This window comes from Nomascus leucogenys, chromosome 12 (assembly GCF_006542625.1).
Source record: "Nomascus leucogenys isolate Asia chromosome 12, Asia_NLE_v1, whole genome shotgun sequence".
Lineage (NCBI taxonomy): Eukaryota > Metazoa > Chordata > Mammalia > Primates > Hylobatidae > Nomascus > Nomascus leucogenys.
The window spans coordinates 15,741,227-15,761,628 of NC_044392.1; the positions used below are offsets into that span (position 1 = coordinate 15,741,227).

A 20,402-nucleotide genomic window follows, 5' to 3' on the forward strand; every position below is an offset into this window, starting at 1 on the left:
GGCCTCTGACATCCTCTTCCTTCTCTACATACATGAAACTGATCAGCACTAGGGGAACCTAGCTCATATCAGGGTCTGCCCTGCCCTGCCCTGGGAAGCCTTGCCTGGCTGCTCTGGTTGAGAAAAGGGTTTGGCCTGAGGGGACAAGAACCAGCCCATTGGCAGAAATGGGCTCACCTGTCCTGGTCTCCCTGCCTCCCAGTTCTCCCAGGTGTCATCAGACCGTCCCATTTGAGGGTGTTTCACTCTCAAACACCAGAAAAGACACGAACCCTCTCTTACCCTCACCCTGGCCACACACTCTCAGCCCCTCCCCAGCCTGGGCCCCCTCGGTCCTAGCTGTCCTGTGGGCACAGGGGCTTCCTGCATAATCCCCCAAAGCCACTATGACAGAGTCGGAAGGCGACTGTCATGATTCAGAAAGAAAGATGGGGGCTCACTGGAAGCCTGAGGGGCTGTTGCTGAGCCTCAGCCCCAGAAATACAAAAAGCCTTTATTTTGCAGAAATTAGGGCCATTCCCATAGTTATGGGGAAGGACGTGTGAGCAGGATGGGAGGTGCTGAGGTGACTGTCCCCTCCAGAAGGCTCTTCTGAGCTGAGGGGGAGACCTCAGGGCCACAGCCGAGCCCCAACCTAGACATGGTCTGAGCTCCAACCTTGACTGGCTATACTTCAGGGGCGGGTAGGGCCGGCGTGGGGCTGGAGGGAGTCAGCCCACTATTGCAGATTCCACACAAAGAAGGAGGCAGCTTGGGTGGTAGCACTGGGCATCCATCCCAGGAGCCTGGAGTCTTGGGGTTGGAGCCACAGACAAGGTTACATTGGGGTGCTGCGGACCTTGCCTTCCTCCTCGGGCACATTCTCATAGGCATTCTCATGCTCACTGGACCTGAAAGAAGAAGACACAGGACTGGTGGGTTATCGCTCCTCCCATTCTATCCCCTTCTCCCTGCCCTTTCCTGCACTTGTGACAGTAATAGCTTCCAGAATAAATGCTTGACTCCCAGAAAGGGATTGTCCTGACCACATCTGGGCTTATGCATCCGAGACTGGAGGCCTCTCAGCATCCCCTCCCTGACACCTATCTCCCTCCTCCTGTGGACTGCTCCACCACTGGGTCCTACTGAGTCCATCCCCCACCGAGCCCATCCCCCACTGAGCTCCATCCCCCAGTAAGCTCCATCCCCCACTAAACCCATCTCCCAATAAGCTCCATCCCCCACCAAGCTCCATCCCCCACTAAACCCATCCCCACTGAGCCCATTCCCCACTGAGTCCATCCCCCACTGAGTCCGTTCCCCCACTAAGTCCATCCTCCATTGAACCATCCCCACTGAACCCTTCTTCCACTGAGTCCATCCCCCACTGAGCCCATTCCCCACTGAGCTCCATCCCCCATTAAGCTTCATCCCTCACTAAACCCATCTCCCGACAAGCTCCATCCCCCACCAAGCTCCATCCCCCACTAAATCCATCCCCCACTGAGCTCCATCCTCCACTGAACCCATCCCCACTGAGTCCATTCCCCACTGAGTCCATCCCCCACTGAGTCCATCCCCCACTGAACCCATCCCCCACTGAGTCCATCCCCCACTGAGTCCATTCCCCACTGAGTCCATCCCCCACTGAGTCCATCCCCCACTGAACCCATCCCCCACTGAGTCCATCCCCCACTGAGTCCATCCCCCACTGAGTCCATCCCCCAGTGAACCCATCCCCCATTGAGCTGCATCCTCTACTGAGCCTTCCCCTCACTGAGTCCCTCACTCTTTTGATCCTTCCTTAATTGAACCCCTTGTCCCCATTGTACCCACTGCCCTATGAGTCCCCTCCGCTATGCTGAACCCTACCCTCCCAAGTCTCCATCCCCTTCTGGAGACTTCGCCCCACACAGAGCCTGCATTTCTCCTACAGAGCCCTGCAGTCCTCACAAAGCCCCCATTGCCTCACTAGCTTTTGCCCACGTGAGTCTCCGTCCTCCCCAGCCACCTCCCCCCAGCAGACCCATCTTGAGGTTCTCCTTAGACCCTGGGAGCACAGACCGGGCAGCCCTGCCCTGCACCTCACCTGAAACTGGCCGCCATCGAAGAGTACCTTCCGTCCGTTCCCACCAGGACTCCCTCTGCCTTGTTTCCGACGGTCAGGGTCATGTGCACAGGCTCCCTGGGGACGGGACTCATCAGTGGGGCTCCTCGGTGGGGTCTCCCTCATCCAAGCAGACCCTATTCTAGGTCCTGGTTCTCACAAGCCCAAAGGCCAGCAACTGCCCTTCCCAGAGCTGTATGCAGCAGGGCCTGCCAGCCTCGGCTTCCAGCCCCACCCATGGGGTCTCACACTTCCTCCCCACTCCGTGGCGGGGGCCAAATATTTGCAAAAGACTTATCCCGAGTCCAACGCCTCTCTCTGTCCCAGATGCCCTCAGTTCAGCCTCCACAGCAGGCCCTGCAGGATGCAGTGTCTGCCCCAAATTTCCCCAGGTCGTGGCCTGGGCAGTGGGCACAGATGTGGTTGGTGGCACTTCAGGCAGAGCTGGGGCGGGTGGAGAAAGTCTATCTGAAGAGCATCCAACAAAAAACCTCCTTGCCTCTTACTCAAGTTTAAACCCCCTGCAGTGTGGACTCTACCTGAAGCCTCCCAGAAGCTGCTCTCATGAGGTCACAGGGACCCGAACACCTGCTCATTTCCTTAGACATCCCACAGGCACCCCAGACTTAATATGTCTCCAATTAAACTTAGCAGTTGCCCCTACATCTGCTCGTCCTCCTGTGTTCTGGGCCTTGGTGAGTGATCTGCCATGAGAAACTTAGATGCCATCCCTGCCTTCCTCCCCTCGAGTCGGCTGCTGTCTGTGACAATCAACTCCCAGGGTGCCCACCTCCTAGACAGCGCTCAGACTCGTCTCTTTACTTCATCCTCTCTGCCACCGCTACAGTCTAGACCCCCTCCTGACCTCATGCCCACCCCCTCACTACTCTCCAGGCCTGCAGACTGGAGACCCCTCCACCGCCACCGTGCATCTGCCACGAGGCAGCCAGGGTCATTCTGCTAAGGCCGTGTCTCATCCCAAAACTGGCTTAAAAACTTGTCACTGGAGGCAGGGCGTGGTGGCTTACACCTGTAATCCCAGCACTTTGAGAGGCTGATGCAGGTGGATCACGAGGTCGGGAGTTGGAGACCAGCTTGGCCAACATAGTGAAACCTGTCTCTACTAAAAATACAAAAGTTAGCCGGGCGTGGTGTCAGGCACCTGTAATCCCAGCTACTCGGGAGGCTGGGGCAGGAGAACCGCTTGAACCCAGGAGGCAGAGGTTGCAGTGAGCCGAGATCGAGCCATTGCACTCCAGCCTGGGCAACAAGAGCCAAACTCTGTCTCCAAAAAAAAACACCAAAAACCAAAAACAAAACAAACTTGTCACTGGATTCCTGCTCACTTAGGTAAAGTCCAAAGCTCAGGTCGTTGGTGTGCAAGAGCCTGGTTGGCCTGGGCTTGCCCACCTCCCCAGCCTCATCTCAGGTGTCTCCATCCCTATCTCCACCCACTGAGCCACTGGGGTTTCCTCAGCAACCCTGCATGGGGCTAGCACTCAAGCCACCAGGCCACCTTTGTGAGATCTGGGAAGAAATGCCCCTGGGGACAGAAGCAGCCTTGCCTGAGGGTCCTGACCTGGTGAGTGCAGAGTGAGCTGGATTTCAGCCCACCCGCCCTTCACCTGTGTGTCTCTGTCCCCAGCAGCCCTGGTGCCATGCCCCTAACTCGGGACCTGGGTGTACCCTTCCCTCAACTGCAGCGCTCTTCCCACTCCAGTCACTTCCAGTGACTCCTCCTCGTTAGTCAGGTTTCAGGATAAACGTGCAATGGGGAAGCCTTCTCTGACCACCCCGGACCAGGTCAGGCCCTGCAGTGTCCTCTGTGCTCTCCCTCAGCAGCAACTCTTGAACTTCTGACAGCTCACTCCAGTCTGAGCCTGTGAGGGCAGGAGGTGTGTCTGTCTCATGCCCTCTCTGTACCACAGCTGCCCCACCCGAAGGAGGGACCTCCCTTTCTAGAGGTCCTTACAGCCCCCATCACAGGCTGGGCCGCTATCCTGGCTCTGCAGAAACACCAAGACTCCAAGAAGAGAAGCCGCTTCCCCAAAGCTCACAGGGAGTGGGTGCCAGAGCTGTGGGGCCCACAGAGCCCAGGTCTGGGAGCCAGCAAGCCTAGGCTCTCATTCTGACTGTCACCAACCCACCCCATGACCTTGAGCCTCAGTTTCCCTTCCACACAGGGGGAGGATTGGACACAGGGTTTCTGAGGCCCTTCTCACCGCTACTAGAGCAAGAGCAGTGGTCCTGGACCCACCCTGCCTGCTCAGGGACCCTTGGGCAGCACTCACGGCTCCTCCTGGCACCAGAAGTGGTTGACTGCAAAGGCGATTGCAACGAGGACCAGGAACACCGCCACCGCGATGAGGCCCTGCATCCAGGGCTGAAGGTTCCCCAGGCCTAATAAAGGGAGAGGGGCTATAGCAGACGGGGCCACAGTGGGGCTGCATGTGCAGGAGAGCAAGGGGCCTCGCTTCCCAAGGGCCCCACCTGTGCTGAAGGCCCTCAGCCAGCTGCCAGGACCAAGGAGACATTCTGGGGAGGCAGGGGTGGGATACGGCCCATCTGACCCACTTATGCATCTTAAGCTCCACTGAGCTTAGGAAAAGGAGGGAGCTGGAGGAACAACAGAGGCTCAGAGAGAAGGGAGTTGGAAGCAGTGAGAAGCCAAAGAGGGAAGAGCCTCAGAGTGCTGTATCTAGGCAGCCCAGAGCCTCTTTGCCTCCCCCAGGTGGGTCACATGCAGCCCCAGGAACCAAAGGCAGCCCCCTGGACAGCCAGCCTAGGCCTTGCAGCTGGGAGTGGCTCCCAGAAGGCTGAGGAGGACCCAGAGCTGACAAGACTGGTCTGGGATCTAGAAGATCCTGTTCTGTAGCAAGAGGTTTCTCTGATGGTAGGAAGGGTATGAGAGTGGGAGACTCTCAGGGCTGCTCAGCTGGGGAGATCTGGGGTGCCTGGGGTACCCAGAGAGAGGAGTGGACCAGGACATCTTTAGAGGGGCAGAACGGAGGGGTGAGCTCTACTCTGAGTCTTGGGGACCAGGAAAGAAGCCTCAAAACCTGAGCTCCTTTTGATTCCCCCAGCTGGGTGCCCAGGGACTATGGCCAGAGATTAGGTTGAGGCCCCAACCGTGCACCTTTCTCTACTTTTTTTATTTTTTAATAGAGACAGGGTCTTACTATGTTGCCCAGGCTGGTCTCAAACTCCTGGGCTCAGGCAATCCTCTGGCCTTGGCCTCCCAAAGTGCTGGGATTACAGGCATGAGCTATTGCACCAGGTCCCTTCTCTGCTTTTTGACCCTTGACACCAACACAGTCCCTCAAGATTTTCCTGAAGTCCCTGCCTTCAGGCCTCTGCTTCCCCAAAGGACTTTCCTCTTCCCCGGCATCACTGCACTCCATGAGCCTGCAGGAGCTCAGCCCTGTAGAGAAAAGACCCTCAGCGGGGAGAAGTCCCAGGACAAAACACAGGCCAGCAGGAGGCTTCAGAGGGGTCCTGCCTCCAGGCCAGAATATACCTGCATCCCTATATTCTGAGGGACCCAAGCTGGACATGGGAAAACCTTCCTCTGGCTCACTCCTGCTCAAATGTCTTCCTCTGAGTCTACCAAAAGCTCTCCTGTTGCAGTGGAGGCCTGACCTCTCCTCCGAGCCTGGCAGATATTGGGGAGGAGGAAGGAGGCTAGGAACTCTCTGGCCTGCAGTGAGGTCAGACCTCACTTAACTCCAGGGGAAGCAGAAGACACACAGTGTGATTACCCTCAGTTCCACACCTGCCAAAACGCAGTGTTTGGGAGTCATCATTTCCCTAGGGGTTCAGACTGCTCCCTCAGGTCAGTGGTTGCTCAAGCATGGGGAGTTAGGGCTCAACCCTTGGAGGCCCCTCCCTGTTTCCTCCTAGACCCTGCAGCCAATTCCCTCCAGTCACCCCAGGGACCACAGTCCCTGCTCGTCCTCCCACGTGGGATTAGCACATACAGCAAGGGGCAGTGCCTGGGGCAGGAGAAAGGTGGTCTGAGCCCTGTCCTTTCTTGCCCTGCTGTGTGACTCAACCTCTCTGGTCTGCAGTTCCCCAGAGGGCTTCCAAGACCTGGGAGACAGAGTTGAAGCAGATACACATGAGAGCTCAGGGCGGGGGTGGGAGGGGGGCTCTGGAAGCATCTTTGCCAGTCCTCTCTGGACCAAGTCCCACCTGCAGAGTCCCCAGATTTTGGCTGCAGATGCAGCCTGACAGTGTAGAATGAAAGCCAGACCTTGGGTGTGTTGCTTCACCAGGTGCAAAGCCCTTCTACACCCCTGACCTGGCAGCAGCCCTGGGAGGTGGGCAGGGTGGGGTTTATTCTTCTCATTTTATGGGTGAGAAAACTGAGGCTCAGGAAGGGGCAGTGATTTGCTCAAGGTCACACATCCATTCAGGCAGAGCAGGACGAAGAGCTCAGATATCTGGGGGAGTCACACTGGGCACTGTTCTCTACCCAAGCCCAAGAGGCCGAGACAAAGCCCAAGCCTTTGAGGGGTGGCTTGGGCCCCACTCTCACCCTCCTTGGATCCCCAGGCACCCTGTACTCAGGACCCAGCCATCCCTTGGGCGATGCCTGCTCTTGGGGCTTGGGCCTCAACTCCTGTTCCTCCCTGAGATCCTAGAACCAACTGCCGCCACTTTTCACTCGTGGAAAACAAGTGACAGGCAGAGACTTGGTTCAGAGGACTCTGCCTTGGGACGTTCTTTCAGCTAGCGCAGTCCCCGCTCCCCCTCCAAACTGTAAGTATCAAGGCCCTGGGGAGGGCAGCCAGAACACCACCTATCCACCCCTGGGTCTCCCGCGCCCAGCCCTCTCCTCCTGAGCTACCTTGCTGACAGCTGGCAGGTGGCACTGCCGTGAGCAGGCCCAGAATGAGGAGGCCGAGGGCCGACATGGCTGCAGCAGCTCCTAGCCTTGCTTCTGGCCGCCGGTGTCTGGGCTCCCGGAGCTGCTGTGGGTCTGTTGGTGTCCGCCTGAAATCAACCTGGGCTCAGTCTGGCCCTGGAGGAGAGGAGCTAGGAAGGAGGAAGGCGAGGGAGGGAGGAGACACGAAGACGAGCGTCAGAGAGAAGCTGCCCTCCCTCCCATGGTAATGAGCTGCCAGGCCTGGCCTCCCCTGGCTGGTGCCCAGCTCACTTGCGCTGGCATTCGAGGTCATCTTCCAGGGGCCAGCTAAGGAGGTGGGTATGAGGACCAAGCAGATGTGGGAGAGTCCCAGCCTCACCTCCACGCCCTGAGCTCCCTTTTCCTGGCAGTGGGGCTGGATTTTAGGGAAAGGGGTGACACACAGTCGCTCCTGCCTTGACTGAGCCCAGTGGGCGGGGCTTCTTGGAAGGCTGACAGTGGGATTAAGAAATATGCTGGCTGGCTCAGGAGCCTGGGGAAAACCCCAGAAGCCCAGAGAAGGCTCAAAGCTGCCAGACTCCCCCGAGAGCCTGGCCTATTTCCTGTTCTCCCCACTACCTGCCCCTGCCCCTCCAAGCCAAACTCTGGGACTCTTAATGCTGGGACACACCATGGCTTCAGTGCCTTCCACGCCCTGGCCCAGCCCAGTAGCTTCCTAAATCCACCCCCTCCTGCAAAGATCTCAATAGAGGGCCTGAAGGTCCCAGTCCCCAGCTTTCATAGCCCATGCCCAGGCCCTGATCCAGCACTGCTGACCTAGGCCCAGTTCAGTTCTTCCTCTTGGCCCCAGATGTGGTCCCTGGAAACCGTGCAGGGCCTGAAAACAAGATACCGGCTTGGTCAGAGGCTTCAACACCCAGCTTCAGATCCATCTCCACCCATGGCAGAGGAGAAAATGGGCAAACACAGCCTGCTGTGGGGGAAAAAGGATGGACACCCCAGGTGGCAAGGTGTGATCTGGGACCCGGAAGCCCTAGGCCCATCACCCTCATATCCAAAAGCAGCATTGAGGAAGGCACAGCTAGCCCCTGGAACAGGGAGGCCCTGGAACCAGAGCCCTCCAAAGAGGCAAAAGCCTCCCCAGGATCACGTGGTGCCCACCTGGCCCTCCAGCTCAGGGAATGAGAATGGCCAGAGTTCCTGTGCAGGCCCCTGACCAAGGGTCATGCTGGTCTCCTTGCCCCACCCCCCACCCCAGAAGTATGGGAAGCTGAGATGCTGACTCCCTAAAAAGGAGCGGGCCAACTGGAACAAAGTCTTATCAGAGATGGAAGGTCCCCAGGAGCCAGCGCCTGAGCTGAAGGCACCTCCACAGCCTCTCTTCCCTGAAGCCACCAAACTCCTGTTCATCAGGCCTCCTGGGCAGCCCTTCCTATGGCAGGATGATTCTGCCTTCCTGTTCCAGCAGGAGCACTCAAACGTCATGCCTCGGGCCTGCTTCCTGTGTGTGTGTGTGTGTGGTGTGTGTGTGGTGTGGGTGTGTGTGGGTGTGTGTTCACATGTGTGTGCAGTCGGGCCCATTGCCATCCAAAGATGGAGTGTCTCAAGGTGATCTGGGGGAACTTTGCTCGGAGTTGAGTGATGCCTCCCAAACATATATATCCTGGCCTCCCTCCCACACCCAACTTGGTGTCCTCAGAATCTTCTAACACAGACTGGAGTAAGCACTGTGCGTGTTAATGAACAGCCAGAGAATCACTGATTGGAATGTAAGGAATGGGGCTGAATTTAACAAACATCTACTGGTGCCTTCTCCAATAATTTTAAGGAGGGGAGTCACATGGTTAGTTTTGCGTTTGGGAAAACACCTCTCCATGCAGTGTGGAGAGTGAAAGGGGCATGCAAAGGCTGGAGAAGAGGAATCCAGGGATCTACTACAGTGGCCACAACACCAGTGCCTGGACCTGGGCAGGAAGTGCCCGTGGGAACAGATCTGAGCCCTGCTGAGGAGGTAGAGAAGCCGAGGTGTGGCTGCTGGAACACAGTGCCAAGCTGGGAGAATGGGTACAGGCAGGAGGCAGGGCTTCAGGTGACTCCCAGGTTTCTGGCGTAGGCAGCTGGGTAGATGCTGGTGCCTCAGTAGGGGCCAGAGCAAGTTTGGGGGGTGGGAGGATTGATGAGCTATAGATTTTGAGGTATTATGCTCACAGTGCCTGTGGACTTTCCAGAGGGAGACATCTGGAAGGCCGCAGAATCCCTGGGTCTGGAGTGGAACATCTGGGAGCCGTCTGCAGCACAGGGATGGTAACTGAGGCCTGGGAGCTCATGGTCTCCCCAGTGTGTGTAGCGGGGGTAGGGGTGTTGAGAGGAGAGCACAGAAAGAAGGAGACACGGCCCCAGCACGCAAAGGTCTTACAAAGGAAGAAGGGGCAGGAGGAAACAGGAGGAAGCAACCCCAGGAAAGTGGGGTGTCCCAGGAGCCAAGCAAGGACAGACTTAAGGAGGGTGGGGGGTCACAGCTGTGCCACCCCCTCCAACCAGTGCCCTCAGCACTCAAGTCCCAGGTTCTGCCTTCCTCACCCCAGTATCCTCCACTTCCATGAAAAACCCAGAGGAAGGAAAGGATCCCCTGGGCTGTGCTTTGGGAGTGGTTGGGGAAGGGGATGAACAGGAAGGACATCAGGTGATCAACAGGAGGAAAACATCCCTCCTGGGTCAAAGTCCCAAGCTTTAGAGCAAAACAAGTTGTTCCAGAAAAGAGGGGGCATGGGTGGACACTTGGCTTTGAGGCCGGTCCCTCCTCCCTGGAGGTCTTCACACGGGTGGAGGGTCATCTCCCCAGCTGTATGGACACAGCCCTGATCCCCATGGTAACAAGGTGGGCCCCCCTACTGGTCTGGCTGGGGCCCAGGGTCTGGACTAAGGTCTCAGCAACCCCACAGGGCTGCACTGTGTGTCCTGAGCAGCTGTTCCATCAACGTTCAGTTCCTCCTTCCTGTTCCAGCCCAGCTGTCACCCAAAACCATCAGGCCCCTTAGACAAGCCCTCCATCCAGCTAGACCTTAAGCGATTGCCCTTCAGAAAAGCCAAAGTGGGCCTGAACTTCCTTCCCAACCCCATCTTGTCAGCCATTCAACTCACTGCCAGCAGGTGGCAGTGTCTAGCTCCAATATCAGACAGGCGTGCAGGGAGCCAGTTTGCTGCTGAAGATTCTGCAACTTCCCCTTCCTCCAGCCCCCGCTTTTGCCCTCCTCCAGGGGTGGTCTGAAGAAAGGGACGGTGGACATTGACATGTAAATAGTCTGGGAACAGCATACAGGGCGTGCTCAGGGCTCTGACATAGGGCAGCGTGGTGGACTACATTGTTAAGGAAGGCATCCTGGAGGAGGTAATGCTGGCAAAGTTAGCCAGAGTGTTGTACTCGGCAGATAGCCTGGGGAGAGGAATCCAGGCAAAGAGCTTAGCCTGAGAAAAAGGACAGAGAACATTCAAGAAGGGTGTTTAGAACACAGATATAAAAGCTTTCTTTTTTTTCTGTTGGTGTCTCTCTCTGTCACCCAGGCTGGAGTGCAGTGGTTCAATCTTGGCTCACTGCAACCTCTGCCTCCTGGGTTCAAGCCATTCTCTTGCCTCAGCCTCCTGAGTAGCTGGGATCACAGGCGCCCGCCACCACGCCAAGCTAATTTTTGTATTTTCAGTAGAGACGAGGTTTCACTATGTTGGCCAGGGTGGTCTCAAACTCCTGACCTGAGGTGATCTGCCCGCCTCAGCCTCCCAAAGTGCTGGGATAACAGGTGTGAGCCACCACGCCCAGCTCTTTACTCATTCTTATAATACTTCATCTTCTTAATATCATTGCTGTAAGCCAGAGAGCTCCTGGAGACCTTGTTTTATTCTTTCAAACGTATCTTGCTTAAGCCCTTTTATGGCATTCATTGGCCCTTAAAATAATAGGCAAACTTCCTTGCATGGGTTTGAGGGCACAGGCAATCTTCCCTTACCCACCTCTCCAGCCTGATCTGGCCCCGGAGCCTCCTGTCACTTCCTAACAAAAGCCAAGCTCTTTCCCACATCAGAGACTCCTCTCCACTTGCTCTTTTCTCTGCCTGGAACAGTCTTCCACTCCTATTTGCCCAGCAAACTGATCTTCCTTTACATCCCTTTCTTCAAGAACACTTCTTTACTTCCCTTCTCTCCCATCTGAAGTCTCTCCCTTCTACGAGTCTCCTTTGCTCATCTCCTCACAGCTATGATCACAAGTTGCAATTACACACTGATTTGTATGTTTACTCATTTAATAACTGTCTCCATGGAGGGAAGGTATCACGCCTATCTCTCCCTCACCACCCAGTACTGAGCACAGTGCCTGAGTACACACTCGACACACATTTTATGAAATTAAATGTCAGTATATGCAGTGCCTACCACTGGCCTGACAAAGAGCAGAAGCTCAGAGAAAGGTTGTTCAATGAATAAAACATTTTAGATGTAGTTGAGTCCTTGTCTCTCTCCACTAGAGAGTGCTCTAGCTGTGGGGCAAGGACTGTGTCTGATTCATCTGTGTATGTGAAGGAGAAGACAAGGCAACCATTCCTCTGACAGTTAGAGCTGTTCAACCTGAAATGAGGGTGTCCTGGAGGGTGAGCTCTCCATCCCTAGACATTAAGAGCAGAGGCCATGGACCAGGTCACCCAACAAGGTGTCTGCAAAAGGGGTTTGTCTTAGTCTCTTTGTTCCACTTTAATAAAATACCCTAGACTGGGTAATTTATAAAGAACAGAAATTTACTTTCTGACAGTTCTGGAGGCTGAGAAGTCCCAGATCAAGGCACTAGCAGGCTTGGCATCTGGTGAGAGCTGCCCTCTGCTTCCAAGATGACACATCTTGCTGTGCCCTTACACGGTGGGAGGGATGGAAGGGTGAAAGGGGAAAGGACACTCCCTTCGACCCCGTTTTTGAGAACACTAATCCATTCACAGGGGTGAAGCCCTCCTGACTTAACCCCTTTCCAAGAGGTCCCAGCTCTCAATATCACCACCTTGGGGTTTAAGGATTTTTTTGTTTTTTTGGTTTTCTTTGAGACAGAGTTTTTGCTCTCGTTGTCCAGGCTGAAGTGCAATGGCGCAATCTCAGCTCACTGCGACCTCCCGCTCCTGGGTTCAAGTGATTCTCCTACCTCAGCCTCCTGAGTAGCTGGGATTACAGGCCCCTGCCACCATGCCCAGCTAATTGGAGTTTAAATTTTAATGTATGAATTTTAGAGGGACATACACTGAAACTGTAGCAGGGTTGTAGCCCTTCCAGGTCTGGAGCCTATGATCCTGTGATTCCGTTAACAGACTATGATAGCTTTTCATATTTTAATAAGGTCTCAAGGAAGCAGGCTGGTTAGGACTGTGGTGAGCCCCTCTCCTCTCAGACTTAAGAATTCATTCACCTGGCTCCCCTTCATGTAACACTCCCTTCCCAGAGGGCCGTGGACAGAACTCTAGCTCATGAACATGGACAGGGAAACATTATATCTGTATTTCACTAACCTCTAACTTAAATTTACCACTTCGACCAGATGTGGTGGCTCACGCCTGTAATCCCAACACTTTGAGAGGCCGAGGTGGGTGGATCACCTGAGGTCAGGAGTTCAAGACCAGCCTGGCCACAATGGTGAAACCACGTGTCTACTAAAAATACAAAAATTTGCCAGGCATGGTGGTGGGCACCTGTAGTCTCAGCTACTGGGGAGGCTGAGACAGGAGAATCACCTGAACCCATGAGGCAGAGGTTGCAGTGAGCCAAGATCACACTATTGCACCCAGCCTGGGCGCCAAGAGCAAAACTCCATCTCAAAAAAAATAAATAAAAATAAATAAAATTTACCATTTTCTTCCATAGGATGAAGGCAACAAACTACAGACTATGGTATTTTCATATCACCATATAATTATTGCAGATATCTAGATATATCTTATGCTCACCACTATAGAAGTACAATAGTCATTGGACCTTCCACAAGATCTTGTTGTTGAATACATTATAAATGGACACATAAATCACTATATTACAAACTTATATTTTCAGTATTTTGATAAGTACATTTCAATAGAACTGACTTCCTTTGCAATGCTATGCATTTTGTTTTATGCACTTAAAAACATTACTGTGAGAGGCCGGGCATGGTGGCTCACATCTGTAATCACAGTACTTTGGGAGGCGGAGGCGGGCGGATCATCTGAGGTCAGGAGTCTGAGACCAGCCTGGGCAACATGGCGAAACCCCATCTCTACTAAAAATAACAAAAACTAGCTGGGAGTGGTGGCACGTGCCTATAGTACCAGCTACTCAGGAGGCTGAGGCAGAAGAATTGCTTGAACCTGGAAGGCGGAGGTTACAGTGACCTGAGATCGTGCCATTGCACTGTGGCCTGGGTGACAGAGTGAGACTCGGTCTCAAAAATATATTAATTAATTAATTTAATTTATCAATAAATAAAAATATTACTGTGAGAAGGGGTCCTTAGGCTTCATCAGACTGCCCAAGGGTTCCATGGCACAAAGAGGGTTAAGTCCTGGCTCACCAGGAGCCTAAGGCATATCTGCTCAAAACAATGCCATGTGATCTTAAGGTCAGACCTGGAGGAAGATTGGCAGCTCTCTGGACAGAGGCTTTCTGGAGCACAAAGCTAGGTTCTATGATCAGATTGAATGGGTGCTCACGCCCACAGGGACTCCAGTGTCTGGGAGCTGGAAGGGGCAGAAAGCACCAGCCCAGAGCCAGCCAAGCCAAGGAATGCACTGGCTGTGACTCCTGGGTCCTAGGCGACCCCACTGGGCTGGGGAGATTTATGGCCAGGACCCCACAGTGGGGGAAGATCAATCAACCCATCCTGCTGCCCACTCATCCAGCCAAGAAATTCAAGGGCTGGCCCCATGCCAGAAGCCCAGCCTGCCAGCAGAGGTCCCAAAGCCAAATCTTACCCTACTGGTTCCAAGCACATCCTTTCCCTACCCAGGGCTCCAGGGCAGCAGTGGAAGCAAGCTGGGAGTACTGGGTTCTAGAATCAGTCTCTTCAAGCCTGAAAGCTCATTCTAAATGATGTAATCTTGCTCCTTATTTTTCAGCTGGGGAAATTGTGACGGGGAAATTGTGACCCAGAAATGGACAGTCATCAACTAAAAGTCACAGAGCAAGTCTATGGGAGAGATGGGGCTAAACCCCAGGGGTCCCTATGTCCAGCCCAGGGTTCAGTCCCTCTGTCAAGCATCTGCTTTCTCAAATAACATCCTAGCTTTCTTTCATTCATTCACTCAACACATGTTTAGTGGCTACTATGGGACTGGAAATACAGTAGCCCTTATCTGAAATGCTTGGGACCAGAAGTGTTTCAGACTTTTTATTTTTTCTGATTTTGGAATATTTGTATACACATAGTGAAATATCTTGGGGATGGGACCCAAGTCTGAGCATGCAATTCATTTGTTTCCTATACACCTTATACACATAGCCTAAATTTTTAGAATATTTTAACTAATTTTGTATGTGAAACAAAGTTTTGACTGTGTGGGGTTTTTTTGTTTGTGTCTGTTTGTTTGTTTGCGTTTGTTTGTTTGTTTGCTTGTTTTTGAGACGGAGTCTTGCTCTGTTGCCCAGGCTGGAGTGCAGTGGTGCGATCTCGGCTCACTGCAAGCTCCACCTCCCGGGTTCACACCATTCTCCTGCCTCAGCCTCCCAAGTAGCTGGGACTACAGGTGCCTGCCACCACGCCCGACTAATTTTTTGTATTTTTAGTAGAGACAGGGTTTCACTGTGTTAGTCAGGATGGTCTCGATCTCCTGGCCTCGTGATCCACCCACCTCGGCCTCCCAAAGTGCTGGGATTACAGGCGTGAGCCACTGCGTCCGGCCTGTTTGTTTGTTTTTTTGAGTCAGAGTTTCACTCTTTTTGCCCAGGCTGGAGTGCAATGGCGCAATCTCGGCTCAACGCAACCTCTGCCTCCCGTGTTCAAGCGATTCTCCTGCCTCAGCCTCTTGAGTAGCTGGGATCAGGCACACAGGCATGCACCACCATGCCTGGCTAATTTTGTATTTTTAGTACAGACGGGGTTTCTCCATGTTGGTCAGGCTGGTCTCCAGCTCCCAACCTCCAGTGATCCATCCACCTTGGCCTCCCAAAGTGCTAGGATTACAGGCGTAATCCTCTCAAAGTGCTGGGATTACAGGCGTGAGCCACCGCGCCCGGCCTTGACTGTGTTTTGTCTATGACCCATCACATGAGATCACATGTGAAATTTTCCACTGGTGGCATCATGCTGATGCTCAAAAAGTCTCGGATTGAGAAGCATTTCGGATTTCAGATTTTTGGATTAGGGATGCCCAACCTGTAGAGAATAAGATCAAGATTACACTATACAGTTTTGTAATTACAGTTGCAGTAAATGTTTCAAAGGGAAGGTACGGTTGCTAAAAGTACATAAAAGAGTTTGCCATCTAGTCTAACTCTTGGAAAGTCCAGAAAAGGTAGTATGAAGTCTAAGATTCATTCATTGAACAAATAATTATTGACAGCCTCCTGTGGACCAGGCACTGTTCAAGATGCTAGGGATACAGGAACGAACAAAACAAAACCCCTGCCTTTATAGAAATGACATTCTAGAGGGGTCAGCCAGGAAACAGACAGATAAAACAGTTCCGATAACAATATGGAAAAATTCAGGATCAGGAAAATGGTGGGGGGCTACAAGAAGAGGGTGTGTTATTTTATACAGATTCTCAGGGAAGGCGCCTCTAAGAAGTGACATTTGAGCCAAGAGTTGAAAGTGAGGAAGTAAGATGTTCAGCCATGGGTGGGGGAAGACCCCAGGCAAGGAGACAGACAAGTGCGAAGGCCCTGAGGAAGGAGGCTGGAGGGAATCAGTGTGGCTGAAGGGAGTGCAGGGAGAGTGGAGGAGAGGAGGTTGGAAAGCAAGGGCGTGGCCCCCTCATCTGGCGTGTTGTGAGTGGTTGTAAGGACTCTGGCTTTTACTCCAATGAGACCAAAGAGCTACTGGAGGGATCTGAGCCCACGAGACATGATTTGACTGCCATGTGGAGAAGAGACAGTGGGAGCAAGAAGAGAGAACAGGGTGGCCGGAAGGAGCCTTCTGCAGTGCTCCAGTTGAGGGGCGAGGACACCTCAAGGCAACTGGGATCTGGAGCAGCCGTGGAGCTGAGGATCCGTGCTCTGAGTCTAGATGTATTTTGAGGGTAAACCCAATCTGGTCTGGAATGTGAGAGGAAGACAGAAGCCAAGAATGGTTCTGAGGTTTTTAGTCTGCTCAGCTGGAGCAGACTGAGGTGGAGAAGATTGCAGGAGGAGGAGGCTATTTTCTGAAGGAGGGGCAGGATTCACGAGTTTGGTTTGGAGAAAGGAATGTGAGTCTGCAGGTCAGAACTGAGGTCCAGGCTGGAGATGTACGTTTGGGACATGTGGGTGCAGCCGTGGAGGCACTCCTCTAGGACCTAGAGAGACAAAATCTGCAACCACTGGGGTTGGGGAGTGGTGTGGAAGAGAGCACCTCCAGGTTGGGAGGAGCAGGGAGGGAAAGTCACACCACACAGTGAGCTGATGGGAGATGGGCCTGGCTGGAGAGCAGAGGGTGGTCAGGAAAGAGGTCTCGAGAGCCTTGCAGGACCTAAGAGATGCGGTCTTCACCTTACAGATAATACAGGTTTTAGGCAAAGATGCGATGTGGGAAAGTCTTGCATTTTGCAAGCTCTCTCCAACCGCAGCTGGAAGAATGGGCCGAACAGGGAAGTGGGCAGTGAGCAGGCTGTGGAAGGGATCCAGGAGAAGGATGGTGATGCCCTGGGTTAAAACAGTGCACAGAGAGAACTGGAAGATGGAAGAGCAATTTAAGGGGTACAAGTGGCGGGATAAGCTAGCTGCATAGACGCAGAAGTGAGATATTCAAAAGAGTATAATCAAGGAGGTGCCTCATCTTCTGATTCACACAGTGCTTGGAACTTGGTGCCTTTTTTTTTTTTTTTTTTTTTTGAGATTAAATCTCTCGGGCTGGAGTGCAGTGGCGCAATCTCGGCTCACTGCAACCTCCGCCTCCTGGGTTCAAGCAATTCTCCTGCCTCAGCCTCCCGAGTAGCTGGGATTACAGGCGCCTGCCACCACGCCTGGCTAATTTTTGTATTTTTAGTAGAGATAGGGTTTCACCATGTTGGCCAGGCTGGTCTCGAACTCCTGACCTCAGGTGATCCGCCTGCCTTGGCCTCCCAAAGTGCTGGGATTACAGGAGTGAGCCACCACACCCGGCCAGTGCTATTTTTTAAACTAGAGGAAACTAGAAGACCAGCAAGCTGGGATTGAGGAGAGGGCATGTATTTATCCATTTAACACACCTTTCGTAAGTGTCTTCCTGTGCCAAGCACTGTTCTAAAGCACCATAGCTCCACAGCCCTGCCAAAGGGAGCTCACAGGTTAATGGGTGCAGCGAGCAAAGAGCAATGTGCCGATGACGATGAGTCCCAGTGTGGACAGGCTGTTTGTAGCACCCGGAGGACATCTCAGGACGCAGCTCCATGTTTTGGTCTGGCATTCCTGGGAGAGATCTGCGCTGGAAATAGAGGCTTGGAATTCAACAGCTTATGGATGGTGACTGAGGCCTCCGGCAGGGATGACACGGTCCAGGATAGGGGGATGAGAAGCTGGGCTAACACCCGCCCTAAGCAACACCTTAAATGGATGGGGAGGGGGTATCTATCTGAACTGAGGAGAAAATAAAGAAGCAATATACATTGTCTTCTAGACCACTTAGGGTAAGACTACAAGCATTGGCCACGCCTCACATTTCAGGGCATGTGGAGTCATGGAACTGATTTCATTTAACATTTTAATTAACTAAAACCGTTTTCTTCCCTTGTTACTAATTTTGCCTTTAGTCTGTTAAATACTTGGAGGAGCTGAAATTTCCAGCCTGAAGAGTAGCAGTCTCAGAGGCCTCTGTCTCCAGGTATCTGCAGGGCTGCACCAGATCAGAGAGAGAAACTGTGCTCTGTGCCCTCTGAGCATGGAGCTGAGGATGATGAAAAGAGTCACTGGGAGGCTGGATTTGGTTCAGTGAGAGAAAGCTGTCTAGTGATGACAGAGATGACCATGAAAGGTGGTGAGCTTCCCATTCCCAGAGGTATGTCAGTAGAAACCTTGAGCTTCCAGAAGGAGGTAGAGCACAGCAAGAGGCAGAAAAGGGGCGAATGGACTTAATGCTGGAATCTCTGAGGCCCAGGAAGGTGAGCTGGGGATCAAGATCCTCACCGACCTCTAGCTGTGTGACCTAAGCAAGTCTCTTTCCTTCTCTGGGCCTTTGTATCCCAGTAATACTCCATTGGATTGGTCAGAGGACAATGCATCTAAATGCCTTACAGCAATGGATAGTTAGTTGCAAACTGGTGGAAGCACCCTGGTCTAAACAGGGTGTCAAGTGTTTAGGCCATACTGCCCTGTCCCAAACCAATCTCTTCTCAGAACAGAAGCCCCAGCAGGGCAGTGAGAGGTGTTGCAGGCATGTTTTGCCAGCCACACATTGGACACCCCTTGCTCAGTCAAGAAGCCACATCCAAACCCTCGGACCCTTTCACACTTGGAGCTTTTGTTTGAAAGGTCAGACTTCAACCCTCAAAATGAAGATGACTTTAAAAAGCTGGAGATGGACCAAAAAGTAAACAAAATGCAATTACAATTTCACAGATGGAAAATACAACAAATTTTTTTAAAAAGAAGAAGGAAATAAAATAATACTTAAATGGGTGATCTGGGCTGAGTCTGATTTTTTTCTCCTCTTTCTGTTCTTTCCAGAGTTTCTATAATAAAGATTATTTAGTTGAGGGGAGGGACAAATTTGTAGTTTCCAAGTAAACAAAATAAGTGTGCATTAAAAGACAAAATTAAGTCATTTTTCCAGATTTTTACTAATGCCTTTAAATAGCCCAAAAGTTGAACCAGAGGCCCTCTTTGCCAGAGAATCTGTCCAGGGCCAGGCGGGGCTGCTAGGGCCCAGTCTGCCTGCTTTCTGTAATTGGAGGCTGCCCCTCCCACACTCTTCCACAGAGGCCTCCACGTGCCAGCACACACACAAGAGACAGTTGTGGTCCTGCCTCCAGCACAGGGTGGTGAGAGAAGCATGTAACTTCTTGAAGAAATGCTCACTATGTGCCAGGCACTGTGCAAGGTACTTTGGATTCCCCACAATATAAGGTGAGTGCTATATCCCCATTTTACTGATAAGAACACCGAGGTTCAGAGGAATTAAGCTCAGAAAGCAGAATTTTAACCCAAGTCTATTTGATTCCAAAGCAGAAATTGACATTTTAACCCGTCTATTTGTTTCCAAAGCTCTTAAGCATTATATTACACTATCTCCTCACATTTAAAATAATTGCTATTAAACAGTGAGCACTGTGAAGGAGGCATATAATCTGAATGCCAGGAAAGGAGTCATTAAGTTCTTTTGGGAGAAGGGAAAACCAGGGAAAGCTTCCAGGAAGAGGTGACATTTGAACTGAGCTTTGAAAGATGATTAAGAATTTATCAGAACATAGCATATAACCTGACAGAGCAGATGTTCAGTAATTTTTAATTAAATTAACTAATAAAGATAGTAACATTTACAGGTGAAATAATATGAAGTTTCAGATTTGCTTCATAATAAGCCATTGTGGGGAGAGGGAGCATGGGGACAGATAGAAGTATAGGCAAAACAAGATTACTCACATGTTGACAATTGCTGAAACTGGATTCATGCCATTTATTATTCTCTACTTTGATATATGTTTGAAAATGTCCATAATAAAAAATTTAAGACAATTTTAAAAGATGCTTAGTGTTGGCCGGGAGTGGTGGCTCAGGCCTGTATTCCCAGTACTTTGGGAGGCCAAGGCAGGTGGATCACCTGAGGTCAGGAGTCCGAGACCAGCCTGGCCAACACGATGAAATCCCATCTCTACTAAAAATACAAAAATTAACCGGGGAAGGTGGGGCGTGTCTGTAATCCCAGCTACTCGGGAGGCTGAGGCAGGAGGATTGCTTGAACCTGGGAGGCAAAGGTTGTGAGCCGAGATCACACCACTGCACTCCAGCCTAGGCAACAGAGGGAGACTCCGTCTCAAAAAAAAAAAAAGAAAAATGCTGAGTGTTCACTCTAACTAGACTTTGACCTCTTTCAAAAATACATGAAAGCTAAAGGTAAGTATCTTGAAAACCAAAAAACAAAAAAAAAGGAAGGGAGGGGGAAGACAGGAAGGGAAGAAGGGAAGGAAAGGAGGAGGGAGGTGGGATGGAGGAGCACAAAAGAAGAAATTGTATCAATAAGGCAATCTCATTTATAATAGCTACAAAAATTAAAATAAAATACCTAGAAATAAATTTAACTAAGGAAGTAAAAGACCTCTACAAGGAAAACTACAAAATACT

The 20,402-nt window shown here is 52.1% G+C and overlaps 1 protein-coding gene across 1 annotated transcript; it reads right to left on the reverse strand.

Moving 5' to 3' along the window:
* Positions 1-429: 429 nt before the first annotated feature.
* Positions 430-7,190, reverse strand: PDZK1IP1 (PDZK1 interacting protein 1). Its single transcript, XM_030823188.1, has 4 exons — positions 6,936-7,190; positions 4,378-4,486; positions 2,069-2,164; positions 430-890 (listed from the first exon to the last, which is right to left on the reverse strand). The coding sequence occupies exons 1-4, from the start codon at positions 7,000-7,002 to the stop codon at positions 818-820; spliced, it is 345 nt and encodes a 114-aa protein (XP_030679048.1). The 5' UTR covers positions 7,003-7,190; the 3' UTR covers positions 430-817.
* Positions 7,191-20,402: the final 13,212 nt, after the last annotated feature.

Bases quoted from the DNA above. Each gene is read 5' to 3' on its own strand.
- PDZK1IP1 (XM_030823188.1), bottom strand. From the start codon at position 7,002: ATGTCGGCCCTCGGCCTCCTCATTCTGGGCCTGCTCACGGCAGTGCCA. The intron at 4,487-6,935 runs GTAGCTCAGGAG...TCCCTTTATTAG, and splicing joins ACCTGCCAGCTGTCAGCAAG to GCCTGGGGAACCTTCAGCCC. The intron at 891-2,068 runs GTGAGGTGCAGG...TTCTTCTTTCAG, and splicing joins TCGATGGCGGCCAGTTTCAG to GTCCAGTGAGCATGAGAATG.